Source organism: Myxine glutinosa, chromosome 1 (assembly GCF_964187855.1).
Source record: "Myxine glutinosa chromosome 1, kmMyxGlut1.1, whole genome shotgun sequence".
NCBI classification, from domain to species: Eukaryota; Metazoa; Chordata; class Myxini; order Myxiniformes; family Myxinidae; genus Myxine; species Myxine glutinosa.
In genome coordinates, this window is record NC_136261.1 from 364,175,011 (window position 1) to 364,196,713 (window position 21,703).

General features: G+C 44.6%; 1 protein-coding gene across 3 annotated transcripts in view; it reads right to left on the bottom strand.

Moving 5' to 3' along the window:
* Positions 1–3,320: 3,320 nt before the first annotated feature.
* Positions 3,321–21,703, bottom strand: part of LOC137414567 (uncharacterized) — a 154,768-nt gene continuing 136,385 nt past the window's right edge. For all 3 annotated transcript variants that reach the window (XM_068100090.2, XM_078770019.1, XM_078770023.1), the window contains one exon: positions 3,321–5,886. In XM_068100090.2, coding sequence (XP_067956191.2) covers positions 4,313–5,886 — 1,574 coding nt within the window. In that variant the 3' untranslated portion in view covers positions 3,321–4,312. The remainder of the gene's footprint in view (positions 5,887–21,703) is intronic.

Consider the following 21,703-nt stretch of genomic DNA (forward strand, 5'->3'; position numbering starts at 1 on the left):
ATGGCAGGCCAGTCAACTTCGCAGTGGATACCGGAGCATCAGTCAGTCTCGTGTGTAAACGGATCTGGCGTCAGTTGGGTTGTCCGGCATTAGCCTCGATACACACTACCCTTGGTATTTACACAGGGGAGATGATAAAGCCATTAGGCTTGATGGATGTATTGGTTCGTTATCGGGACCAGCAAGCGGTGTTGCCCCCACATGTGGTTGATGGTTCTGGACCATCTCTACTTGGTCGTGATTGGTTGCACACCCATTTGTCTGGATTGTATAAACATTTACAGTGTGCATAGGTCATTTCCATCTCATTCACGCTTGGAGGGGATCTTGGAAAAACACCAAGTTCTATTCAGGCCTGAACTTGGGAAGCTCAAAGGTGCTCAAGGTCACCTGCACCTGAAGGAGGGTGTCAGTCTGCGATTCTGTAAGCATCGACCGGTGCCATATGCCCTTCGCTATCGGGTCAAAGCGGAGCTCGGTCGATTGGAAAAGATTGGAGTCATTGAACTGGTTGAACACTCTGAATGGGTGATGCCTGTGGTCACAGTGCTGAAGTGGAATGGAGGTATTCGCCTGTGTGGTGATTTTTAAGTGACTGTTAACCCCAACCTCTGCGTAGAGCAGTATCCACTGCCATCCATGGACGAGATATATTCAAAGTTGGCGGGGAGTCGGTACTTCACAAAGTTGGACATGCGTGATGCGTACTTTCATCTCAAGATTGCGCCGGAGGATCATCACCTCCTTATCCTCAATACATGTCAGGGTATGTACCAGTATACCCGTCTTTGTTTCGGGATCGCTTCAGCTCCGGCAATGTGGCAGAAGGCGATGGATCATCTTTGTATCGACTTACCTGCACAGTGCTACTTGGATGATTTGGTGCAGGACATCCTCATTCCGGGTGCCACGGCCGAACAACATCTTGAGAACATTGACAAGGTGATGTCTAAGTTAGCTGTTCATGGCCTTCACTTGAACAAGGACAAATGCTTATTCTTTCAGCATTGATGAACCTATCACCCCAGAGGGGCGGTCAAAAGCCCCTCAGAAAGTCGACACTATAGCCGACATGCATAGCCCAAAGGACGATGTTCAGCTTCATTCCTTCATTGGGCTTGCTCAGTAGTACCAGAGGTATGTCAGCAACCTAAGCATTGAGCTTGCTCCACCAACTCGCATGCTGCGTCGAGATGTTCGTTGGAGGTAGTTCGACGAAACAAGCAGCATTCAAACGGGTCAAAGCTCCCCTTACTGCAGACACGGTACTCGCACATTACGAACCTTCATGTCCTCTCATTCTGGCGTATGACAGCTCTTCCTACGCATCGGTGCCGTCTTGTCTCAGGTGATGAGTGACGGTGCTGAGCATCCGGTGTGTTTTGCATCACTTGCCCTGACAACCACAGAGCAGAACTTTGCTCAGATTGAAGCGCTGAGTTTGGTATGGGGCGTGTTGAAATTTTGTCAGTACTTCATAGGTCGGCATTTTCTCCTACAAACTGATCCTCAGAAAGGCATTCCAGTCACTACCGCAGCTCGACTACAGAGATGGTGTCTTGTCCTCAGAGCATACGACTATGAAATCAAATTTTGTGCTTCCGAACGGCACGCTAACTGTGATGGCCTGTCTCGATTGCCGTCTACAAAGGCCGGTGCCGAACCTGCTGTTGAAACAAATTGAATCTGGTCCGGTAATCGCTGCGGAAGTGGCCGCTGCCATTCGTCGTGATCCTGTGCTGTCACATCTTGCACACATTGTTTAGTCAGGTTCTTGGCGCGAGCTACCCTCGACGTCAGAATATGCTCCATATGTATCATGGGCGTCTTAAGTGTCTTTAGCTCAAGGTTGTGTAATGTGGGGCAGGAGGGTGGTCATTCCTGCTGTTTTACATCAGCGTTGTCTCAATGAGTTGCATGAAGGTCATTTGGGAATGGTCAAAACAAAGACTTTAGCCCGGAGTTTGTTGTGGTGGCCCGGGCTTGATGCGGACATTGAGCGAATGGTAAAAACATGTGATGCATGTCAAACTGATGCTGATAATCCCTCATGTGTGTCGTTATGGCCGCCTGCTGATAGAACGTGGCAGCGCGTTTATGTAGAGTTTGCAGGGCCAGTCATGGGCCGCATGTTTCTGGTGGTGATCGACGCTTACTCAAAGTGGCCAGAAGTAGCTATAATGGAGTCAGTCCACCTCGGCAGAGAACACGATGGAGCATCTGCGAAGTATTTTTGTGAACAAGGGGGTTCTGGAGATTTTAGTTTCGGATAATGGTTCGCAGTTTGTATCTGAGGTGTTTGCTGTGTTCATGCGTGCTAATGGTATCAAACACCTGAGGTCGGCGCCTTACCACCCAGCTACAAATGGCCAGGCTGAGTCATTTGTCAAAGTGTTGAAACATGCCTTGCATAGAGGCCGAGCAGTTTGATATGTGCATAGTAGGATTGATGTGTTTTTGCATGACTATCATAATTCAGTGCATTCTACTACGCAGGAAATTCATGCATTCCGCATGTATGGCCGACCCTTAAGGTCGCGCCTGGATTTGCTTCACCTTGGTGCACCTGAAGTTGTTACGGCGACCAATATTCAGTCAGTTATGGTGGACCAGACCAGTTATTCAAGGTGGGCCAGCCAGTTTTGGCACGAGACTATGTACACTGACAGAAATGGGTGCCGGCTGTTGTGGTCCGAGTTTTCGGTCCGGCTAACTACCTTGTTCGTACTTCGGCCGGGCTTATCTGGAAACGTCATGTCAATCAATTGTTGGCTCGTGGGTCCGGTCATTCACACACAACCAATTCCGTTATCCCGTGCAATGTGTCCTCATCCATTGAGGTGCCCGTGACCATGGTTCGGCCAGCTGCCCATCCATCCGTGGAGCCGGATGTTCATGGCAGTGAGAGTAGTGTGGATGTTCCTCTGGTTTCGGTTGAGCCTAGTTTGGTGTCTGGTGGGGAGCCGTCATCTGTGTCCAATGCCTCACCATCGTCGGTCGTGTCCATAGCTTACTGCCCGCGTGTTTCTTCGAGACGCATTGTGCGACCAGCATATTTGAAAGACGATGTGACTTAAGGGGGGGGGTGTAGTGTCTTTTACGGCCGAGCGAGGCTGCTGTGGGTGGGGCTGAGAGAGGCCTGTGTTGCCGTTGCCTGGAATAAAGATGGTGCTTGATCCTATCTGCGTGTCTGCATCTTTATAACAAAGACATTACACTTGGTACAAAGACAGTACATGACAGTATATGTGTGCACATCATTTTGTTTCGCGATCCGATCAAAGATGGCCGACCAGCGGCCATTTTAATTGTAAAAAATGTTGAACACGTCTTCAACCATTTATTGGACATGCATTTGCTGATGTTGTTCAAACTTGGCACACAGATAATGAATGATGGCTTACATATGCACGTCATTTTTTCCCCAAGATCAGATCCAGTATGGCCGAATGGCGGCCATTTTCTTACTTAAATGTGTCTCCAACAATTTATTGGACATGCATGGTCCAATTTTGTTCAAACTTGGCACAAGCACAGTACATTATGACATACACGTGCACCTCACTTTATTTTGCGATCTGATCAAAGATGGCCGACTGGTAGACTGTCGGTCATTTTAGTTATAAAAAACATGATATTGAACACGTCCTCAACCTTTTCTCTGAAACGCATTTACTGATCTTGTTCAAACTTAGCACACAGATAATGAATGATGGCTACATACGCACATCGTTTCTTTTCGAGAACAGATTCAAGATGGCTGACTGACAGCCTCTAACGCCGTACAGCAAAATTACTAAAACCACGGTGGGGACTATGACATTTTATGTCTGTTCCTTCTTGTTTAATATATGATTATGAGTAGCCTTATTGTGTTAATAAATTATCGTAAATTAATTATATTCTTCGTGAAGCATCTTATGTGCACATCGAAGTTACAATTGTGGGTGGAGTCAGGGCAGCTGTCCAACCAATCGGTGGGAAGGATTGTTACAGACACACACGAACAAGGGTATTATTACATACGACTGAGTTTACACCAGGACTATCATTGAAAGATGAACAGTCCAAAATTGTAACCCTTTATTGTAACATTTCCCCTTAAAATTTTTGCAAGGTTCTTTATTGCTCCATTTGCTGCAAATATTATACATCATTGGAATGATGTCAAATTTCTTCAGTTCCTGCATTTTCTTCAATTAATTTTTCCAATCATGATTTTTTTCCCTTTTTATTTCCATATCTCTGAATACTCCTGTATCTTTTAAATGCGTAATAACCAAATAAATGATTTTCCTCAAGTTGTGCATATTTATTGGTGCCCACATCGGTGGATCTTCATATGTGCTTTTTGGTTTGATGAGGCACTGGAAGATTTTCCACATATTTTACATTTGTATGGGCGCTCACCATTGTGACTTCTCATGTGAATTTTAAGGTACAATGGAATTTTGAAAGATTTTTCACAAATTGTGCATTTGTTTGGGAGCTCACAACTGTGGATTTTCATGTGCTGATGAAGATCTAATAGTTGATCGAAAGATTTCTCACAATTTCCACATTTGTGTGGGTACAAAGTGCCATGGATCTTCACATGCCTTTTGAGGTCTGAGGATGCAATGAAAGATTTCCCACAAGTTTGACATTTGTATGGAAACTCACCAATGTGAATTCGTATATGCATTTTCAGGTGTGATGAATGCTTGAAAGATTTTTCACATGTTGTGCATTTGAATGGACGTTCAATGCTGTGAATTCGCATGTGTGATTTCAGAGTCGATGAGATTTTGAAAGATTTCCCACAAAGTTCACATTTGTATGGACGATCACCAGTGTGATCTCTCATGTGAATTTTCAGGTCTGATGACTTCATGTAAGATTTTACACAAATTGTGCATTGGTATGGACGCTCACCAGTGTGACTTCTCATGTGAGTTTTCAGGTCTGATGACTTCACGTAAGATTTCCCACAAATTTCACATTTGTATGGACGATCACCAATGTGACCTCTGATGTGAGTTTTAAGATGTGACGACCTTTTGAAAGATTTTCCACAGGTTGTGCATATGTGTGGCCGCTCAGTACTAAGAATACGCTCGGTACTATGAATTCTCATGTGCTCTTTCAAATTTGATGACCTAGTGAAAGATTTTCCACAGGTTGTGCACATGTGTGGACGCTCATTACTGTGAATACGCATGTGCTCTTTCAGGTTTGATGAGGCATTGAAAGATTTTCCACAAGATGTGCATTTGTATGGACGCTCACCACTGTGAGTTTGTATGTGAGCTTTAAGCCTTGCTGGCTTCATGAAAGATTTTCCACAAACTGTACATTTGTATGCACGCTCAGCACTGTGAATTTGTGTGTGATCTTTAAGTCTTGATGAGTTAAGGAAACATTTTCCACATACTGTACATTTGTATGGACGCTCAGGATTGTGAGTTTGCACATGAGCTTTAACTTTTGAAGGGGTCATTGCCATGAAAGATTTTCCACAAATACTGCATTCTGAAGTGTGGTTGCGACTGTGGATTTTCATGTGGGTCTGACGGTCTGATGGAGAAATGAAATATATTTCACAATTTCCACAATTACTACTGCCTGTTTCAACATCATTTTGACAGATTGAGGGTTGATGGACCTTTTGAGGAAATTCATTCTGTATGAATGTGTTTTGCTTATTTTTGACCATGTGCGTCTGGAAGTGTACACTCAAAAGGTTTTTGCAATGGGTACTGTATGGGCACTTAAAACATTTGTACATCGTATCAACAGTAACCACATGGTGCTTTTTCATGTGCAGCTGAAGTGCAGATTCTGTAGTAAACTTCAAACAGCATTTTCCGCAAGGGGTCATCTTTTTCATGACATTCTGTCGGATGCCTGAGCAAACATACAAAGAAAACATTGTAATGACAACTTTTGTGTTATGTATTCAATAATTCCAACAATAATTTAAATTTTTTCAAAGGAAACAAATAATACTGCAAGGCAGCCACTTGACCAACATCTCAACCCATGATATAAAGGCAGAGCAGGTGCTGCGCACAAGTTACTATAAGAAAGGCCTTTTGCTAAATAATTATTGGGAAAAATGCCAGGGGCATATAAAAGGCCCCTTAATATAGTATGCACCATGTGGCAAACTATAGAAAAGAAGGGATATTCCATAGCTTGTAAAAAATGTCAAACAATACAAAATAAGGGACATTCAAAAAATCTCGTGTGCATGCTGTACTACCCTTGTGTTCTGAGGAGGAACCAATAGTCAGGTTCACTATGTTTTTTTCGTTCAACATTTTGGGAGATTAGCAAAACTATACATTTTTGGAATATTCAGAGCATGAGGAATCCAAAAATTAATGTTTACATTTGCGTAGACACCTTTGCCAAAATGACACTCAGGACAGTGATGAAGATCTGTAAAAGCATATTCCTGAACGGTATAGACCTAGTAGATCCTGTGTGTAGGACTTGTAGTTCAAAATAACGTCATGTTTATAAACCCATACCTATAACTTCAAAGGACTTGCAATATCATGTATTATGTAATACAGTTCTATCACAAATATAAAGATAATGGTTTTCAATTACCTTTGTTTGTTGCTTTTCTATAATCCTGAGCACTATTTTGAGGCCTTTATTGCATTCCTTGACCCAGAAAACATAGGATTAGCATATTTAATTAAGTTCCTAGGTTGACTAGAAGCCGATATAGCGCAAAATATGTATTTTATGGCGACCATTTTGAAAATCCAAAATCTGTGTCTGTGCAAATGCCAACATTGATTTTCGGAATCTCCATGCTCTGGTGATTCCAAAAATGTACAGGTTTGCTAATCTCCCAAAATGTTGAACGAAATTATATTTGTTAACACTAACAACGGTACCCGCCCTATGGGCGGGGCTTCAATTGGGAGGCCCAAATGAAAAGGCTAAATATCAGAAATTGAGGGCTTTTTTTCTTTTAAACGATTTATATAAACATCCGTTAAATCTCGATCGATGCAGCCGTTTGTGCGGCACCCGGGAAAATAACGTCATGCGGGAGCAAGTATCAGCAGGATGTGGCAGTGTGGGAGTCCACGTTTCTGATCCTCCTTCATGCCGAAGTAGCCCACCACTTCTCCAAGCATTCCGCTCTTCAGATCCCCCATGACAGATTTAAGCTTGATACTGAAGACGCGTGCAGTTAGTCCTCCCGATGTCGTATGAACTCGCGATACATGTTTCCTTCATTGTAAAAACTTCCAAATCAACAGTTAAAAGGATTTTGAGCCGATAGGTGTTACGGCCTTGGCAAGATAGATGGAGACAGCGATCTGTTAGCGTATTCACCGCCCAAATAGCTATGTGGAATTCTCCCATGTAGAGATTAAACTAATCGTATTCACAATCGCTATGTCGTATGTACTCCCGATACGTGTTTCCTTCATTGTAAAAACTTCCAAATCAACAATTAAAAGGATTTTGAGCCGATAGCTGTTACGACCTTGGCAAGATCGATGGAGACAGTGATCTGTTAGCGTATTCACCGCCCAAATAGCTATGTGGAATTCTCCCATGTAGAGATTAAACTAATGGTGTTCACAATCGCTACGTCGTATGTACTCCCGATACGTGTTTCCTTCAGTTGAAATGGGTTAGAATTCTCTCAAGCAGGGATTCAACCCATGTCCTTATAAAAGGTCTTTGTCCGAGGTCACCGAGTCCGATCGGTGCAGCTGTGCAGGGTTGGTGTGATCGGTGCAGGGTCGGTGTTAACATAGTGAACCTGACTATCTTCATCACTGTCCTGAGTGACATTTTCGCAAAGGTGTCTACGCAAATGCCAACATTAATTTTTGGATTCCTCATGCTCTGAATATTCCCAAAAATGTATAGTTTTGCTTATCTCCAAAATTTTTGAACGAAATTCTATTTGTTAACATAGTGAACCTGACTACAAGTAATGATCTAGAAAAGTTCTCAAGAACGCTCAAGAAAGCGTGTTCACCTTTCACTGTGGACATCACCCCCAACTTTTACACGACAAAAAAGACCCGACCACCCTACTGACAACACCTGCAACCACTGCCGGGCCACTCCACACACAATAAAACTTATCATGGAAGACCTGGCTTCATCTATCTATAATTCCACTAATCTCTGTCTGTGTGTGTGTGTGTGTGTATGCGACCGCTGTTTCTCGACAACTACCGGTCCGATATACTTGAAACTTGCCAGGTATATTGCTGGGGACCCGAGGATGTGCCTTTTCAAGGTTTCATATTAATCGGACAATTACTTACCGAGCTATGTCCAAAAAACGATTCAACCAATCAGAGAGCAGCGAGCTATCGCGTGTGCCGAACGTGGCGAACACACTCTGCCTCGGACGGCACATTTGAGAGCGTATTCATTTATTTCACGTTGGCAAACTATGTTGCCGCTATGTTGGCGTTAAACTATGTTTTAAAACTAATTAAAACCATTTCATGTAAATAGAGGGGGGGGGGGGGGGGGGGGATTGTCACTGTACTCGCAAGCCGTTCGCCGTTCGCTTTGGCGTTGCGAATGGACCAAAACATTTCATGGACCAAACCATTTCATGTAAAGCGTCCGCCGTTCGCTTTGGCGTTGCGAATGGACCAAAACATTTCATGGACCAAACCATTTCATGTAAATAGGGGGGGGGATATAATTTTAGATATATATATAGTACGGGCATGCCCTAGTGTAGGTAAAAGCACAACATCTTGGATGTGAGGAATCTCTTGGTTGCCCCTGTGAGATCGATTGACTATCTCCGTGCCACTGGTCTGTTCAACCAGAATTGACTGAAGCAACACAACAACAACTCCACGAAGTTATCACTTATTTCATGACTTGGAAAGTTTAGTGTTGGGATGCAACGGCTTGCAACGTAGAGCATTTTGTGAATTGCCACCAGTTTTCTTGTTTAATGATTTTGTCTTGTGGTCATTGTGCTATACTGCAGCTGTTCCGGAACTGGTGACTGTGAGCTGTTTTAAAGCTTTGTTTTTGTTTCTTTGGGAAAGGGTTTGTCTCAAACCCCGGAGACTCGGCACACATGGTTGATGTTTGCGCCCGGAAGAGGAGGCAATTGGTTTGGATGATCCAAACAAATCAAATTGTTATTGCAGCATGGGAAGGATTCCTGCGCCTTTTGCCTTGGACTCAAATTTATGCAATATGGGAAAGAATGTGCATCCATGAAGTTTGCTTTTAACAGCACTGTATTTTCATGGAAATAACCCATGGGCCTTGTTGGTAAATTCGTTCAAAAATTCCAACTGCGGGGTATACTTGTGTGCGGGTTATATAGCATTTCACCATATGGAATGTGACATAATCACAGGAGGCCACCTTACGTTTTCTCTTACTTGTACTGATAGCAGACATTGTAAGCCTTCAATCAATGTAGGGATGGTGTTAGATGGGTGATAAGCTGTGCTCGGTTTCCACCAGACGCAGCGCTTTGCATTCAGGCCAAAGTGTTAAATTTTCGTCTCATCAGACCACAGAATATTGTTATGTCTGGGGGTAAAGCAATATTTAGAGCCAGGTCGATCTGAGTAGGTAACATGCTTCGAGATGTCGCGATAAGGAACACTTCCTGTAATAAGTCCATGTTTAGGCGTTTTGTCGGTTAAGGTGTATAATTGTGGATCTACCAGGAGATTCGAGTGTTAAGTAGTTAGGGATTAAAGATAACGGCCCTGTGAGTCTCACCTAGTAATCAAACCTTTGTCCATTATGGCACTGCAAACCACATAAACATTAGTTAGGACCTTTAGTACAACACTAAATGACGCCCTTCCCCCCTGACATGACTGAGGAAGAAATCAGGCTGGAACACCGCCACAATGGGCCGCCACCATTTACACCTCCGAAAGGCCTACCCACCTCGCATAGCACGTGCTATAACACAAGGACCACGGGGTCGAGGAGTGGGGAGAGTTGCAGTGGGCGTGCCCCTGGACGAGCCGGCGAGTCGTGGGAGGCTCTGATTGGCAGAGCAGTGCGTTGGCTCGGGCCTAGCGGGGCGTGCGAGGCAGACGGAGGATTCGTCCAGGCCGGGAAGAAGACGACAGGGACGAGATAAGGCCGTATCCACGAATACACTTTACATAAAAGATGTGTTATTTTCGTATTCATCTCCCTCGTCTCGTGTTTGAGGTCTGGAGTGCGGGATCCCGATTTAGCTACCTTATTTTATTACCGGCGCGTGCTTTTTCACTGTCTTTGCTTTTCATTAATAAATCCTAACATTATTTTTGTACATATACCTGAACGCAGTTTCCTGTTTGGTTTTAATAGCTGAGGCTGCAGGCTCTCGCTGTGTCCTGCCATTCCGCGCGTTTAAGTGCTTGACTTGGAATCCGCTATTGAGTTTTCGCCTCGGGAGTTTAAAGCCTCATAATTGGCCTCCGCAACTCTGATGTTAATTGGAGTTGCGCGACAATATTTTGCCTCATGCTCTCCGAGTCTTTCATATGCCTTTTTGCAAACTGCAGACATGCTGTCATGTGCCTACTTACTTTTTCCACATGCGAAATTTGCATTGATGTTTATTTAAATTATACAATGGACTACAAAATGTAAATGTTTCATGATATTTGTTATATTATATCACCTTTATCTATCAATATTGTTGAAATGAAGATCAAATAGCTGTATGTTGAAATATGTTGAAAAAGTCAAAACTTTACATGGAGTGTACTTACTTTTTCACGTGACTGTAAGTACACCCTTGGCTCTAATAGGTGGTATTGCCCCCTTTGGCAGAAACAACCTCAAGTAGGCGTTTCTTCTAACTGTCTACCAGTCTCTGACATCGACTGGGAGAAATTTTTGCCCACTCCTCCATGCAGAATTCTTTCAGCTGTGCGATGTTTGAGGGGTTTCTTGCATGCACAGCTCGTTTCAAATCCCCCCACAACATCTCGATGGAATTTAGATCCGGGCTTTGACTTGGCCATTCCAGAACCCTCCATTTCTTTCTTTTCAGCCATTCCTTGGTGGATTTACTGGTATGTTTAGGGTCATTGTCATGTTGCAAGGTCCACCTTCGGTTGAGCTTCAACTTTCCGACAGATGGCCTCACATTATCCTCAAGCACTCTCTGGTACAATGAAGAAGTCATAGTGGATTATATGATGGTGAGCTGCCCCAAACCATAATATTTCCACCACCATGCTTTACAGTTGGTATCAGGTTCTTGTGGTCAAATGCTGTCTTTGGTTTTCGCCAAACATGTCTTTTGGTACTGTGGCCAAATAGCTCTACCTTTGACTTGTCTGTCCAGAGCACATTGTTCCAGAAGTGCTGGTCTTTGCCTAGGTGTTCATTGGCAAACTTTAGTCTTACCCTGATGTTCTTTCTGGACAGCAAAGGTTTCCTCCTGACACACCTCCCATGTAGATCAAATTTGTGCAGCCTCTTTCTAATGGTAGACTCGTGCACTTTGACATCAACAGTGGCAAGAGCTGCCTGTAGGTCCCGTGATGACATTCTGGGGTTCTTAGAGACTTCTTTCAGCATCTTGCGGTCTGCTCTCGGGCTGAACTAGCTGGGGTGGCCTGGCCTGAACAAGTTGGCAGTTGTTTGGAATCTTCTCCACTTGTAGATGATCTTCCCGACAGTCGAATGATTGATTTCAAATTGTTTGGAGATCTTTTTAAATCCCTTCCCAGACTCGTAGGCATCTATAACCTTCTTTCTGAAGGCCTCAGAGAGCTATTTTGATCTAGGCATGGTGACGCCGCACACTTCAACAACAAAGAGCAAACCAAACTAAATGTCTGAGGTTTAAATAAGACAGGTTCCTCCAAGATCCTCTCTAATCATTTGCACCTGAGCTGGTGCACCTGATTCTAATTTTAGGTATTTGAAGTAGTGATAAATGTAGGGGTGTACTTACTTTTTCCACATGCGAAATTTTCATTTATGTTTATTTAAATTATACAATGGACTACAAAATGTGAATGTTTCATGATATTTGTTATATCATATCACCTTTATCTGTCAATATTGTTGAAATGAAGATCAAATAGCTGTATGTTGAAATATGTTGAAAAAGTCAAAACTTTACAAGGGCTGTACTTGCTTTTTCATGTGACTGTATATGACATCAATGCCATGGCCGTGCAGGGGGGTGAAATATGTGCTTTATTGATTTAGTGTTGTAATGATTTTTGGAATGTGTATGAGTGGTTAAGGGTTTGTGTTGCATGAATGTGGGCGAAATCCACCGAGCCATGTCACTCACCTGTAACACCAGGACAGGGCCGCGGAAATTTAGAGGTGCATTGGGATGGCCCCGCGGGCAAGGTTGCGTCTTGTGGCATCCACCGGGGGACGCGGTCTGTAGACTGGGGTTTGTATAAATGTTAATAGGGTTTTTGAATTTTGAAGTTTTGAGTAAGGTAAGGTTTATGGTTAAGTAGGTTTTTTGAGTGTTGTTTGCTTTCTCCCTCCGCAGGAACGACCAGTTCTAATGATTGTAAATATTTGACTGCATGATTGTTAAGGGGCTTAGCATGTTAAGGAGCATAGGTAGGTAGCTTCGGCTCACTTCCCACAGCCCTCCTGCTTTATTTCATAGGCTAATTAAGTGTGAGACAGTAAGTGTTAAGACTGGAATGGTAGATCTAGGTAGATCTGTGTAGGTGTCATGCTTTGTCTGTCGTGGGTAGCTAGAACCACCTCGATGTAAATAAGTAGAGGACCTGTAGCCCGTATGTCGGAGTAAGCTACGTATCTGTGTCCCCGCCGCAAGGGGGTGGGGCTTGGTAACTAGAATTAGGGAATATGCTAGCTCCATTGTGTGTCGTCCCCTCTGTGAACATACCTGTGTCCCTCATGGCAACGCACTCTTGTAGACACTTAGATAGGCCCTTAGTGCACCACATTGATCAAATCCCCCCCTTACAATGACTGACGATAAAACAAACCGGGAAGAAACGGGCAGGAAGCGGCCACGCAGTGGTACACCATGGCAACACATATCGAGCAAGGCAAGCAATAGCCATGTCCAGGAGAAGGTGTGATTGGTCGGGGAAGGGACAAAAAGCTTCCCTGTGATTGGGGGTAAGGAAAGTGAAGGAGCGGCACACTGATTGGCCACCGACCGATGACACCTCGGCCAATCAATGCGGAAGGCGCGAACATTCGGCCAGTCGGTATGGAGGGCGCAAAGGAGGATGCAACAAGCGACGCGGTGATTGGAGGAGAAGCGCCGGTGAGTTCAGAAGACCGCGAGTAAAACCGCTCACTCGCCGGCATTTTCAGCTCTTCCTTTGGCCTCTTGCTCCTAACTGTCCCTTTGCACTGGGCTTTCTCTTGCTTTGGACTTTGGTGGAGGAACGAGCAGTTCGAAAGACGGTGGAGAGCAGGAACGCCGTCGTTTCTCTTCCTTGCGTTTGTGTGCGAACGATGAGCATATGGGCGAGGCTTGCCGTGCAGCAGCGTACGTGGGCCTGGTGGAGCACGAACGGGGGTGGAACGAGGCCTACTTCCCGCCGACCGGAGCTACGTCGGACGACGCGCTCGAGCCAAACGATCCCTGACACTGCCAGACTGAGATAAGCTCGCATTCACAAACACAACGAAACGTTTATTTTCATATTCTCCCATTTGTCTTGTATTTGAAATCTGTGCGGGGACGTCCCAATTTAGGATTTAGTTTTTATCGTCGCGTTCCATTGTTCTCGGGTTCCGTAATGAATATTTCTTTCTTGTACATTTTACATCTGTTTTTGGTTGATTTATGAATTGATTTCAGGTTGAAGACGCCTACGGCCGTGAAGGCAAGTCGGCATAGTTCATCCCGGCTCATGTATTGGTCCGCCATCAATTGGGATAAACTCCTCCATTAAAGCGTTTTGGCCATCCGTGATTCCTGGTCTTAACCAAGGGGCAATCACGCGACAATATCTTGGTTGGATAAGTGTCCACTCCCATGAGTTAATACTTGGTGGAAGCACATTTTACAGCAATTATAGTTGTGAGTCTGTTGGGATAGGTCTCTGCCAACTTTGCATATCTTGATTGTGCAACATTTTCCCATTCTTCTGTACAAAACTGTTCAAGCTCAGTCAAGTTGTGTGGGGAGCGTTGATGGACAGTAATCTTCAAGTTATGCCACAAGTTTTCGATTGGGTTTAGGTCGGGGCTCTGACGGGGCCACTCAAGGACATTTATCTTTTTGTTCCTTAACTACTCCAGTGTAGCTTTGGTTGTGTGCTTCAGGTCGTTGTTAGACTGAAAGGTGAACTTCCGTTGCAATTTCAGCTTTCTTGCAGAGGGCAGCAGGTTTTCCGCTAGGATTTTTCAGTATTTTGCTCTATTCATTTTCCTTTCTATCCTGATCAGTGCCCCAGTCCCTGCTGATGAGAAACATCCCCATAACATGATGCTGCCACCACCATGCTTCACAGTAGGTATGGTGTTCTTTGGTTGATGTGCTGTGTTGGGCTTGCGCCAAACGTAACGTTTTGCATTTAGACCAAAAAGTTCCATCTTGGTTTCGCCAGACCACAAAACTTTTTGCCGCATGGCTTCAGAATCACCGGAGTGGTTTTTTGCATATCTCAAATGGGACCCAAGGTGGGCATTTTTGAGTAATGCCTTCTTCTTGCCACCCTACCGCACAGGCCAGACTTATGGAGTGCTTTGGATATTGTTGTCACATGCACACAGTGACCAGTCTTTGCCATAAAGGCCTGTGGCTCTTTCAAAGTTGCCTTTGGCCTCTTTGATCAGTCTCCTCCTTGCTTGGTCATCCAGTTTTAATTTTGGATGGCCTGATCTAGGCAGGGTCTTGGTGGTACCATATGCCTTCCACTTCTTAATGATTGTCTTGACTGTGCTCCAAGTGAAATTCAAGGCCCTTGAAATATTTTTATACCCATTCCATGATCTGTGCCTTTCCACAACTTTATCCTGGAGGTATTTTGAAAGGTCATTGGTGCTCATGGTTGAGTCTTTGCTGTGAAATGCACTATCCAGCAGAGGAAACCTCCAGGAACAGCTGATTTTATTCTGAAATAATCAGAATCACTACAATTTAACATAGTCCCGGAGCTGTGGGGTCGAACCTGGTTTTGTCGGATAAAGTTTTTTTCTCTGCTGTTTCTTGTAGCCTGGGGGTAGCTCAATAAGATTCAGGAGGGTGCCCGGTGAGATCCCTTGGGCAACTCAAGATATTAACCCCTTCATGCCCTATGCGCCCAAATCATGAAAAAACGGGAACTTCCCATAATTTCATGGTGAATACTCACATCAAATGCATCAAATTTGCTGTCTCTGATATTTATTCACACAGCACTTAATGTACAATCAAATATGATTCAAATTTGAAACAATTAACCCTTTTCTAGCTGTTTCAAATCAGTGAATTTCCACAATTCTGATTACACGCTTTAGAAATCGACATTTTGTAGACCAGAGTAAATGAAGAGAGAAATGTACAGAATAATGTCAGTGACGATGAGGAATTTTGAACCCTTCTTAACCTTAATCTACCAACCCACAATAAACATGTATCAAATCACGTTTATGTACTACAGGGTGGCCCAAAACGTGTCCCTGTCCAAAATTTGAAACGAGCAAGGACAAGTTCTGAAACCTACTGACAGATTGTATTGTGCTGTTTCATGTCCTACAATACATGGTAGAATTAGAAACCCTGGCATTTTGATAATGGCCTAGTTCAGGCTACTTAGGTCTCGAGCATCCTATCCTGAAACATGCACAAAACATTGTGCAAGCTAAGCCTTTAACCTGACAACTGCATCTCTTGGGGTTACAAAGGGGTTCACTTTTGCAGCCGCATCTGAACATTTCCAAAATATAGTCTGGGGCAAGTTTGGCATTTTCTGGAAGATTGGTTGGGCTCAGTGACCTGTTGATTGTGTCTTTCTTCCATCCAAATTCTTCTGGGTTCAGAACTGGCGGAGGATTTACATTGAGGGTTCGCCACAAAATTGCCTGAAAGTGGGCTCTCTTCACATTTTCAATAAATGCTTCTCTCGTTGGCGGAAGAGCAGCCAGGTTTGGTGCAGACGTATGACCTTTTCCATTCTTTTCCCCCCATACAAGCAGCCTTGTGTGTGACATGTCCTTGCTGTCCTCTATGCCGTAACAGGCTGAGATGAAGCCAGTGGCTTGATTAATGACTTGTTGGAGCGGTGCGTCCACATTGCCTATGGCCGATAATTCATATCCAGTTTTCAGGGCTTTGATTACAGAGCCTTTTCCAATGCCAAAGTAACATGCTACAGTGTCACATCCTGATATGGCATGGGCAGGTAAAAGGTTCTTTACAATTTCTTGATGCTTAGCCAGTGTTGACTTGATGTCCACTATTGCCCTTTCCTTGCTTGGGGATTCCATGGCCAGTGGCACTTCCAGTCTTGCCAATTGGTAATGATGAAGTAGCAATACGAACACATCCGTGTCATCACAAACCACAGAGACTTGATGGGCTTCTCCAGCACACTCCAAGACTTGTTGGACAATGATGATATCGGCTTCTTCATGATGAGTCTCTAGATCGTACCGGCTCCTTCTTTCTTCTTTCTTGATTTCGATGGGACAAGGGTCCCCCCCTGTCACAACCAACTTGTGTTTCTCCATGCTCCGTAGATGGAAAAGCCTGTCCTGAGTCAGTTCATCACATAATATTCGGATAAGCTGTTTCTTGTTTTCAACAGATGACAAGACAACCTTCTGGGCTGGAAGCTTCATTGTCTGTAGCAGATGATGTTTCCTGCTAACCCCCGTCTCCCTGCCATTCCTCGTGACGGACTTTATACTGTACTCATGGTACCTGTCAAAGATGAGGTAAACGTCACTGTCTGTCAGGTATGAAGTTATCCGCTTCTTGACATTCGCAATGAAATCGGCTACTGTGCCATCTGCTGGCCAATGGATGGTCCAAAGAAGGGCTGATCCATCTATGACAGTGACGTTTGCATCACCGGCATTCCTCCTGGAGACTTCAACCTGGAGCAACCTCTTGAGTGTGGACCTGGCTTTACAAATCCGCATTCCATCCTTCGTGAACATTGCGGTTGGGACAGGTGAAAGCTCATAGGAAAGGACATCCTTCACGTCAATATCGCGGTCACTAGATAACAATGCGATGACCCTTGAGTAGATGGCATTCAGATCATAGACTTTGGAGTCACCAACTTGGACAGATTTGCTTGTTGCTGCCATAGTCACCACTTTCTTGGGGATGGTATTGTAAAATCCCTCAGGCCAGGTCTTCTCAAAATCTTCTAACATTGCCTCTCCAATGTTCACGGCATTGTCTATACTAGGGCATGCCCGTACTATATATATATCTAAAAGTATATCCCCCCCCCTCTATTTACATGCAATGGTTTGGTCCAAAGCTAACGGCTTGCGAGTACGGTGACAATCCCCCCCCCCCCTCTATTTACATGAAATGGTTTGGTCCAAAGCTAACGGCTAGCGGAGTTTGGTAAAGAAATCGCCATAGCGTGCACAAATGCGCAGGAAAGCGAAAGAATCGCAAATTAGTTTTAATTAGTTTTAAAACATAGTTTAACGCCAACATAGCGGCAACATAGTTTGCCAACGTGAAATAAATGAATACGCTCTCAAATGTGCCAAAAAAAAAAAAAACGCTACCCGTACGCTCTACCCCGCCCGTACGCCCGTAAACAAAAAAAACAACGCTCTTCGCTTCCGCCCTTCGCTCTGACTGAATTGGGAGAAATAATGCGCATAAGAAATCGAGAAATTATTATTTTCTCCGGAAGAAATCGAATTACGTACCGTAATGGCGCACGCGCTGGGCTCGGCTCGCTGCTCGCTCTCACATCGGCCACGCCTACGCAATAACGCGTTCTGTGATTGGATGCCGGAAGTGCAGTCCTCACTGTCCGGAAGGTCGCAAATCGCAGTTACGATGAATCGCAAATTAGTTTTAATTAGTTTTATAATTAGTTTTAAAACATAGTTTAACGGCAACATAGTTTGCCGACGGGAAATAAATGAATACGCTCTCAAATGTGCCATCCGAGGCAGAGTGTGTTCGCCACGTTCGGCACACGCGATAGCTCGCTGCTCTCTGATTGGTTGAATCGTTTTTTGGACATAGCTCGGTAAGTAATTGTCCGATTAATATGAAACCTTGAAAAGGCACATCCTCGGGTCCCCAGCAATATACCTGGCAAGTTTAAAGTATATCGGACCCGTGGTTGTCGAGAAACAGCGGTCACAGACAAACAAACAAACGTACAAACAAACAAACACACAGAGATTACTGGAATTATAGATAGATTGACAGATGGTGGAGCTAGCTTCCCGCTGATAATGTTGACAGTACTCCCCCCTGGATGTGCCTTGGGATCCAATGGATGAAGGCATGTGTCGAGTTTTTTTCGAAGTCCAGCCCTGTCCTTGGCGTCTGCTTCTATCCTTGCCTTGGCCTCCTCCTTGTGATACAGTTGAACTGTGGTGGTATTCGTCTCCTCCTCTTCCATTTTCCTCATATCTGACTCAATCTTACAGCAGATGTGGCGGCTCAATGCCCAGATCTTCAAGGCTTTTGACTTCAGGGTTATTCCGATGATTCCCCCCGTGCTATGACCGTATCTCATGAACGTTGATTCTATAAATTGGTCGCTCCACAAGCCGTTCCATATTCCGCGAATGTGTCGTGTCACATGTTGCCCCTGGAGAAAAAGCCTTTGGACATGAGGGGGAAGCTTCTCCATGGAACGAAGATAGTAGAGTCCATATCTGGCATAGTGTACATGGCCGGCTGCGAAGTAGTAAGGCATCATCTTTCGGAATGTGGCTAGGTGGAGAAGCCAGTCACCCTCGCGTTCAGCCCTGATGTATGACATCATCAACAATACTGGCTTCACCAAGACCTCAACCCACAGTTTGACGGTCCTGCTCTGGATTGCAATCTGATCCAAGGCTCTCATCAGGTCATCCATTTTCTCGAAATGGCGATCCGTGATCAGGCTCCGGACCACCTCCTCTGCCATCATCCGCAGGGCACGTACATTCTGTGGGAACTTTTTACCGTTCAACATCTTTGGAACTCCTCCAAACACTTCTGAAAGGACATCAGATAGCCCACTTTCAGTCATCAGTGAACCTATAGCCCCAACAAAACTCAGCAATGCATGCATACCCCCAAGCCGCAAGTACATCTCTTTGAATCTTTGTGGTTGTGCCCATAACACCTGCACTGCAACCCGGTAGAGCTGTTGGTCGCTAGTCAAGATGCTGAACTTTTGGCCGGTTTCAAATGTAAGCTCTTGTACCCTGACCATGGCTGTCAACATCGTATCAGGATCGGACGGCTTCATATTGATCAGTGGTAAGTAGAGTGCTTTCGTTTTGGGCTGTGGGAGATGGCCCTGCTCCCTGCTTTGTTTCGTGTTGTACCCATTAGTAAGGGCATTTTATGAGATATTTCACAAATCTGTTAACTAAATTGTTACCAAAAAATTTCTTCACCAATATGTTTGTAAAGGTGTGTAATAACATGTGTTAAAATGTTGAAGTTCAACTCCCGTGGGAAACCCAGAAAAAAAGCTGTTGAATTCGGGTACTGAAAAATTATTTTCGAGAATTTTTTTTTTTTAAATCGGCCCTTAAGTAACTTATGAGGGGTCAAATAAGGGTTTTTCATGATTCTGAGTTGATTGTTAACACTTATATTTTCACTTTTACATTTACACACAAAGTAGCTTTTATTTCACATACATATATAATACTCAAGAGTTATTTCTCATTCACAATGTCAGAAGTTTCAACAGTCATTGTCTATGTCTTCTTCAGACTCAACAACATCATGACTGCAGTCATGGTCGACGAAAATTTTCTTAGTGATGACAGGGCTTTTATCTTTGACTTGACATCCATGGTCGACGTCACTGACTGTCCATCCAGCTTGATCTGCATCTCCATCCCAACTTCAGCTGCTCTCTCAGCATTGACTGCGTCATCTCCAGTGCTTGTGAATCCTGTTGAGAAAGACACGAGCAACTCCTTGTCTCTATCGTTGTCGAATGGCTTGATCTCCTCAAACCATTTTAGGACAAGTTCAACTGCCTCTGCATCTCGCTTCATCTGTGTCTTGGCAAGGTCTCTGTGGACTGGAACATGTTTACTGACGTCCTCCTCCATCCGCCGGTTGACATCAGACAGGTGACTGAGGGTGAGCACCCAGCATTTGTGGCCAGAAAAACTGTTTCTCATTCTTCCTCTGCTCAGTCCACCTTGTGACTTGGCTGCCTTCATTAATGTCTGCTCAATGCAAATGTCACACCATGTGCCGGACCACTCATGACTTGAGTAACGGACAACGTGGTTCCCGTGGGCAGTGAGACGTTCTAAGGTGTCTTTGTAAGCAGGCAAAGTTTCTAGTTCCTTCATGAGTTGACAGTACAGCCGTGCGCCCTTGGCATACTGATGATGGCCTGCAGCGGCAAAGATGTGAAGCATCTTGGTAACAATGCAGGACAGATGCCCATTGTGGTCTGCAAGTCGCTCGGTTCTGATAAAGACCTTGATCACTTCTACCATGTGGTGGTACTCCACCCAGAGTGCAGGTGTTCTTCCTCCTTTTGCGAGTCGTTTGAAGGTTTCTTCAAACCTTTGCTCAAACACTGGCACTACTGGGTCTGAGTGTCTGGCTCCCATCTTCCCATCAGCCACCTTCTCCATGAAGGTCTTCATGTCACCACGCTCCTCCTCAGTGAAGGCAAGTTTCATGATGTGTTGATAGATGGCTGCATCGATGAGGAGGTGAACACGGATTGCCTTGTCAAAACATCCTCCATCCATGATGTGGTTGGCTGTCGTACTTCCAGGATAGATCAACTGGATCACATCTAGTAGTCCAGAATCTTCCATGATGTTACCCATTGATCCAAGATAAGACTTCAGCAGGTGAAAACCACCCAACCTTGGAATGACGGGTAGATTTGCCTGCTTTATTATATTCACAGCCTTCAGCCAAATCGGAAGATCAAAGGTCACTATAGTGACCCCAGCGCGCCGTATGCACTCTTTCAGAGTGGTGAAGATGGTGTTGAGGTCATTAGGGTCTCCTTCAATAACTGGGAGGAACTCGATCTGTGTGCTCTGCTTTGCATCATTAGCATGGATTCTCTTCATCCAGCCATTCCAGTTGGAGTGTGGGAACTCAGGATCGTTGGCTTTGATCACCCACCCCGCTGCCCAGAGTGTGTCACCTGGAGTGAGGAGTGGCTGATCATGAGCCAGGGAGGAGGAAAGCTCAGCGAGGGGGAGAAACATGATCGCGTTCGTTCCTATCTGTTTCCTGTTCGTAAATGGAATAATCTTTACTTCAGTTCCTCTCAGGATCTTAGCTTTGTCGAGTGCCTTCAACTTCACCCAGGGGAAAGCTGCTGTTGTCTGTGGATCTGGCAAAGGTGGTGCCGGAGAGGTGACTTCGATCCAACCCATTGAGTGAAAGGGAGTGTTTCCGTGAATAGAGACAATGTTTAAATCTATATTGTCTCCAACAAACTGAGTGACTGCATTGTTTGTTTCCCCAACCTCCATAAAGACCACCTGATCATTACTTGACAATTCACTTTCACTGGCTGGCACTTTGGCTGTCATCACTGATTGATCCTCAAGCGCAGCATCAACCGCAACCTCATCATTGATC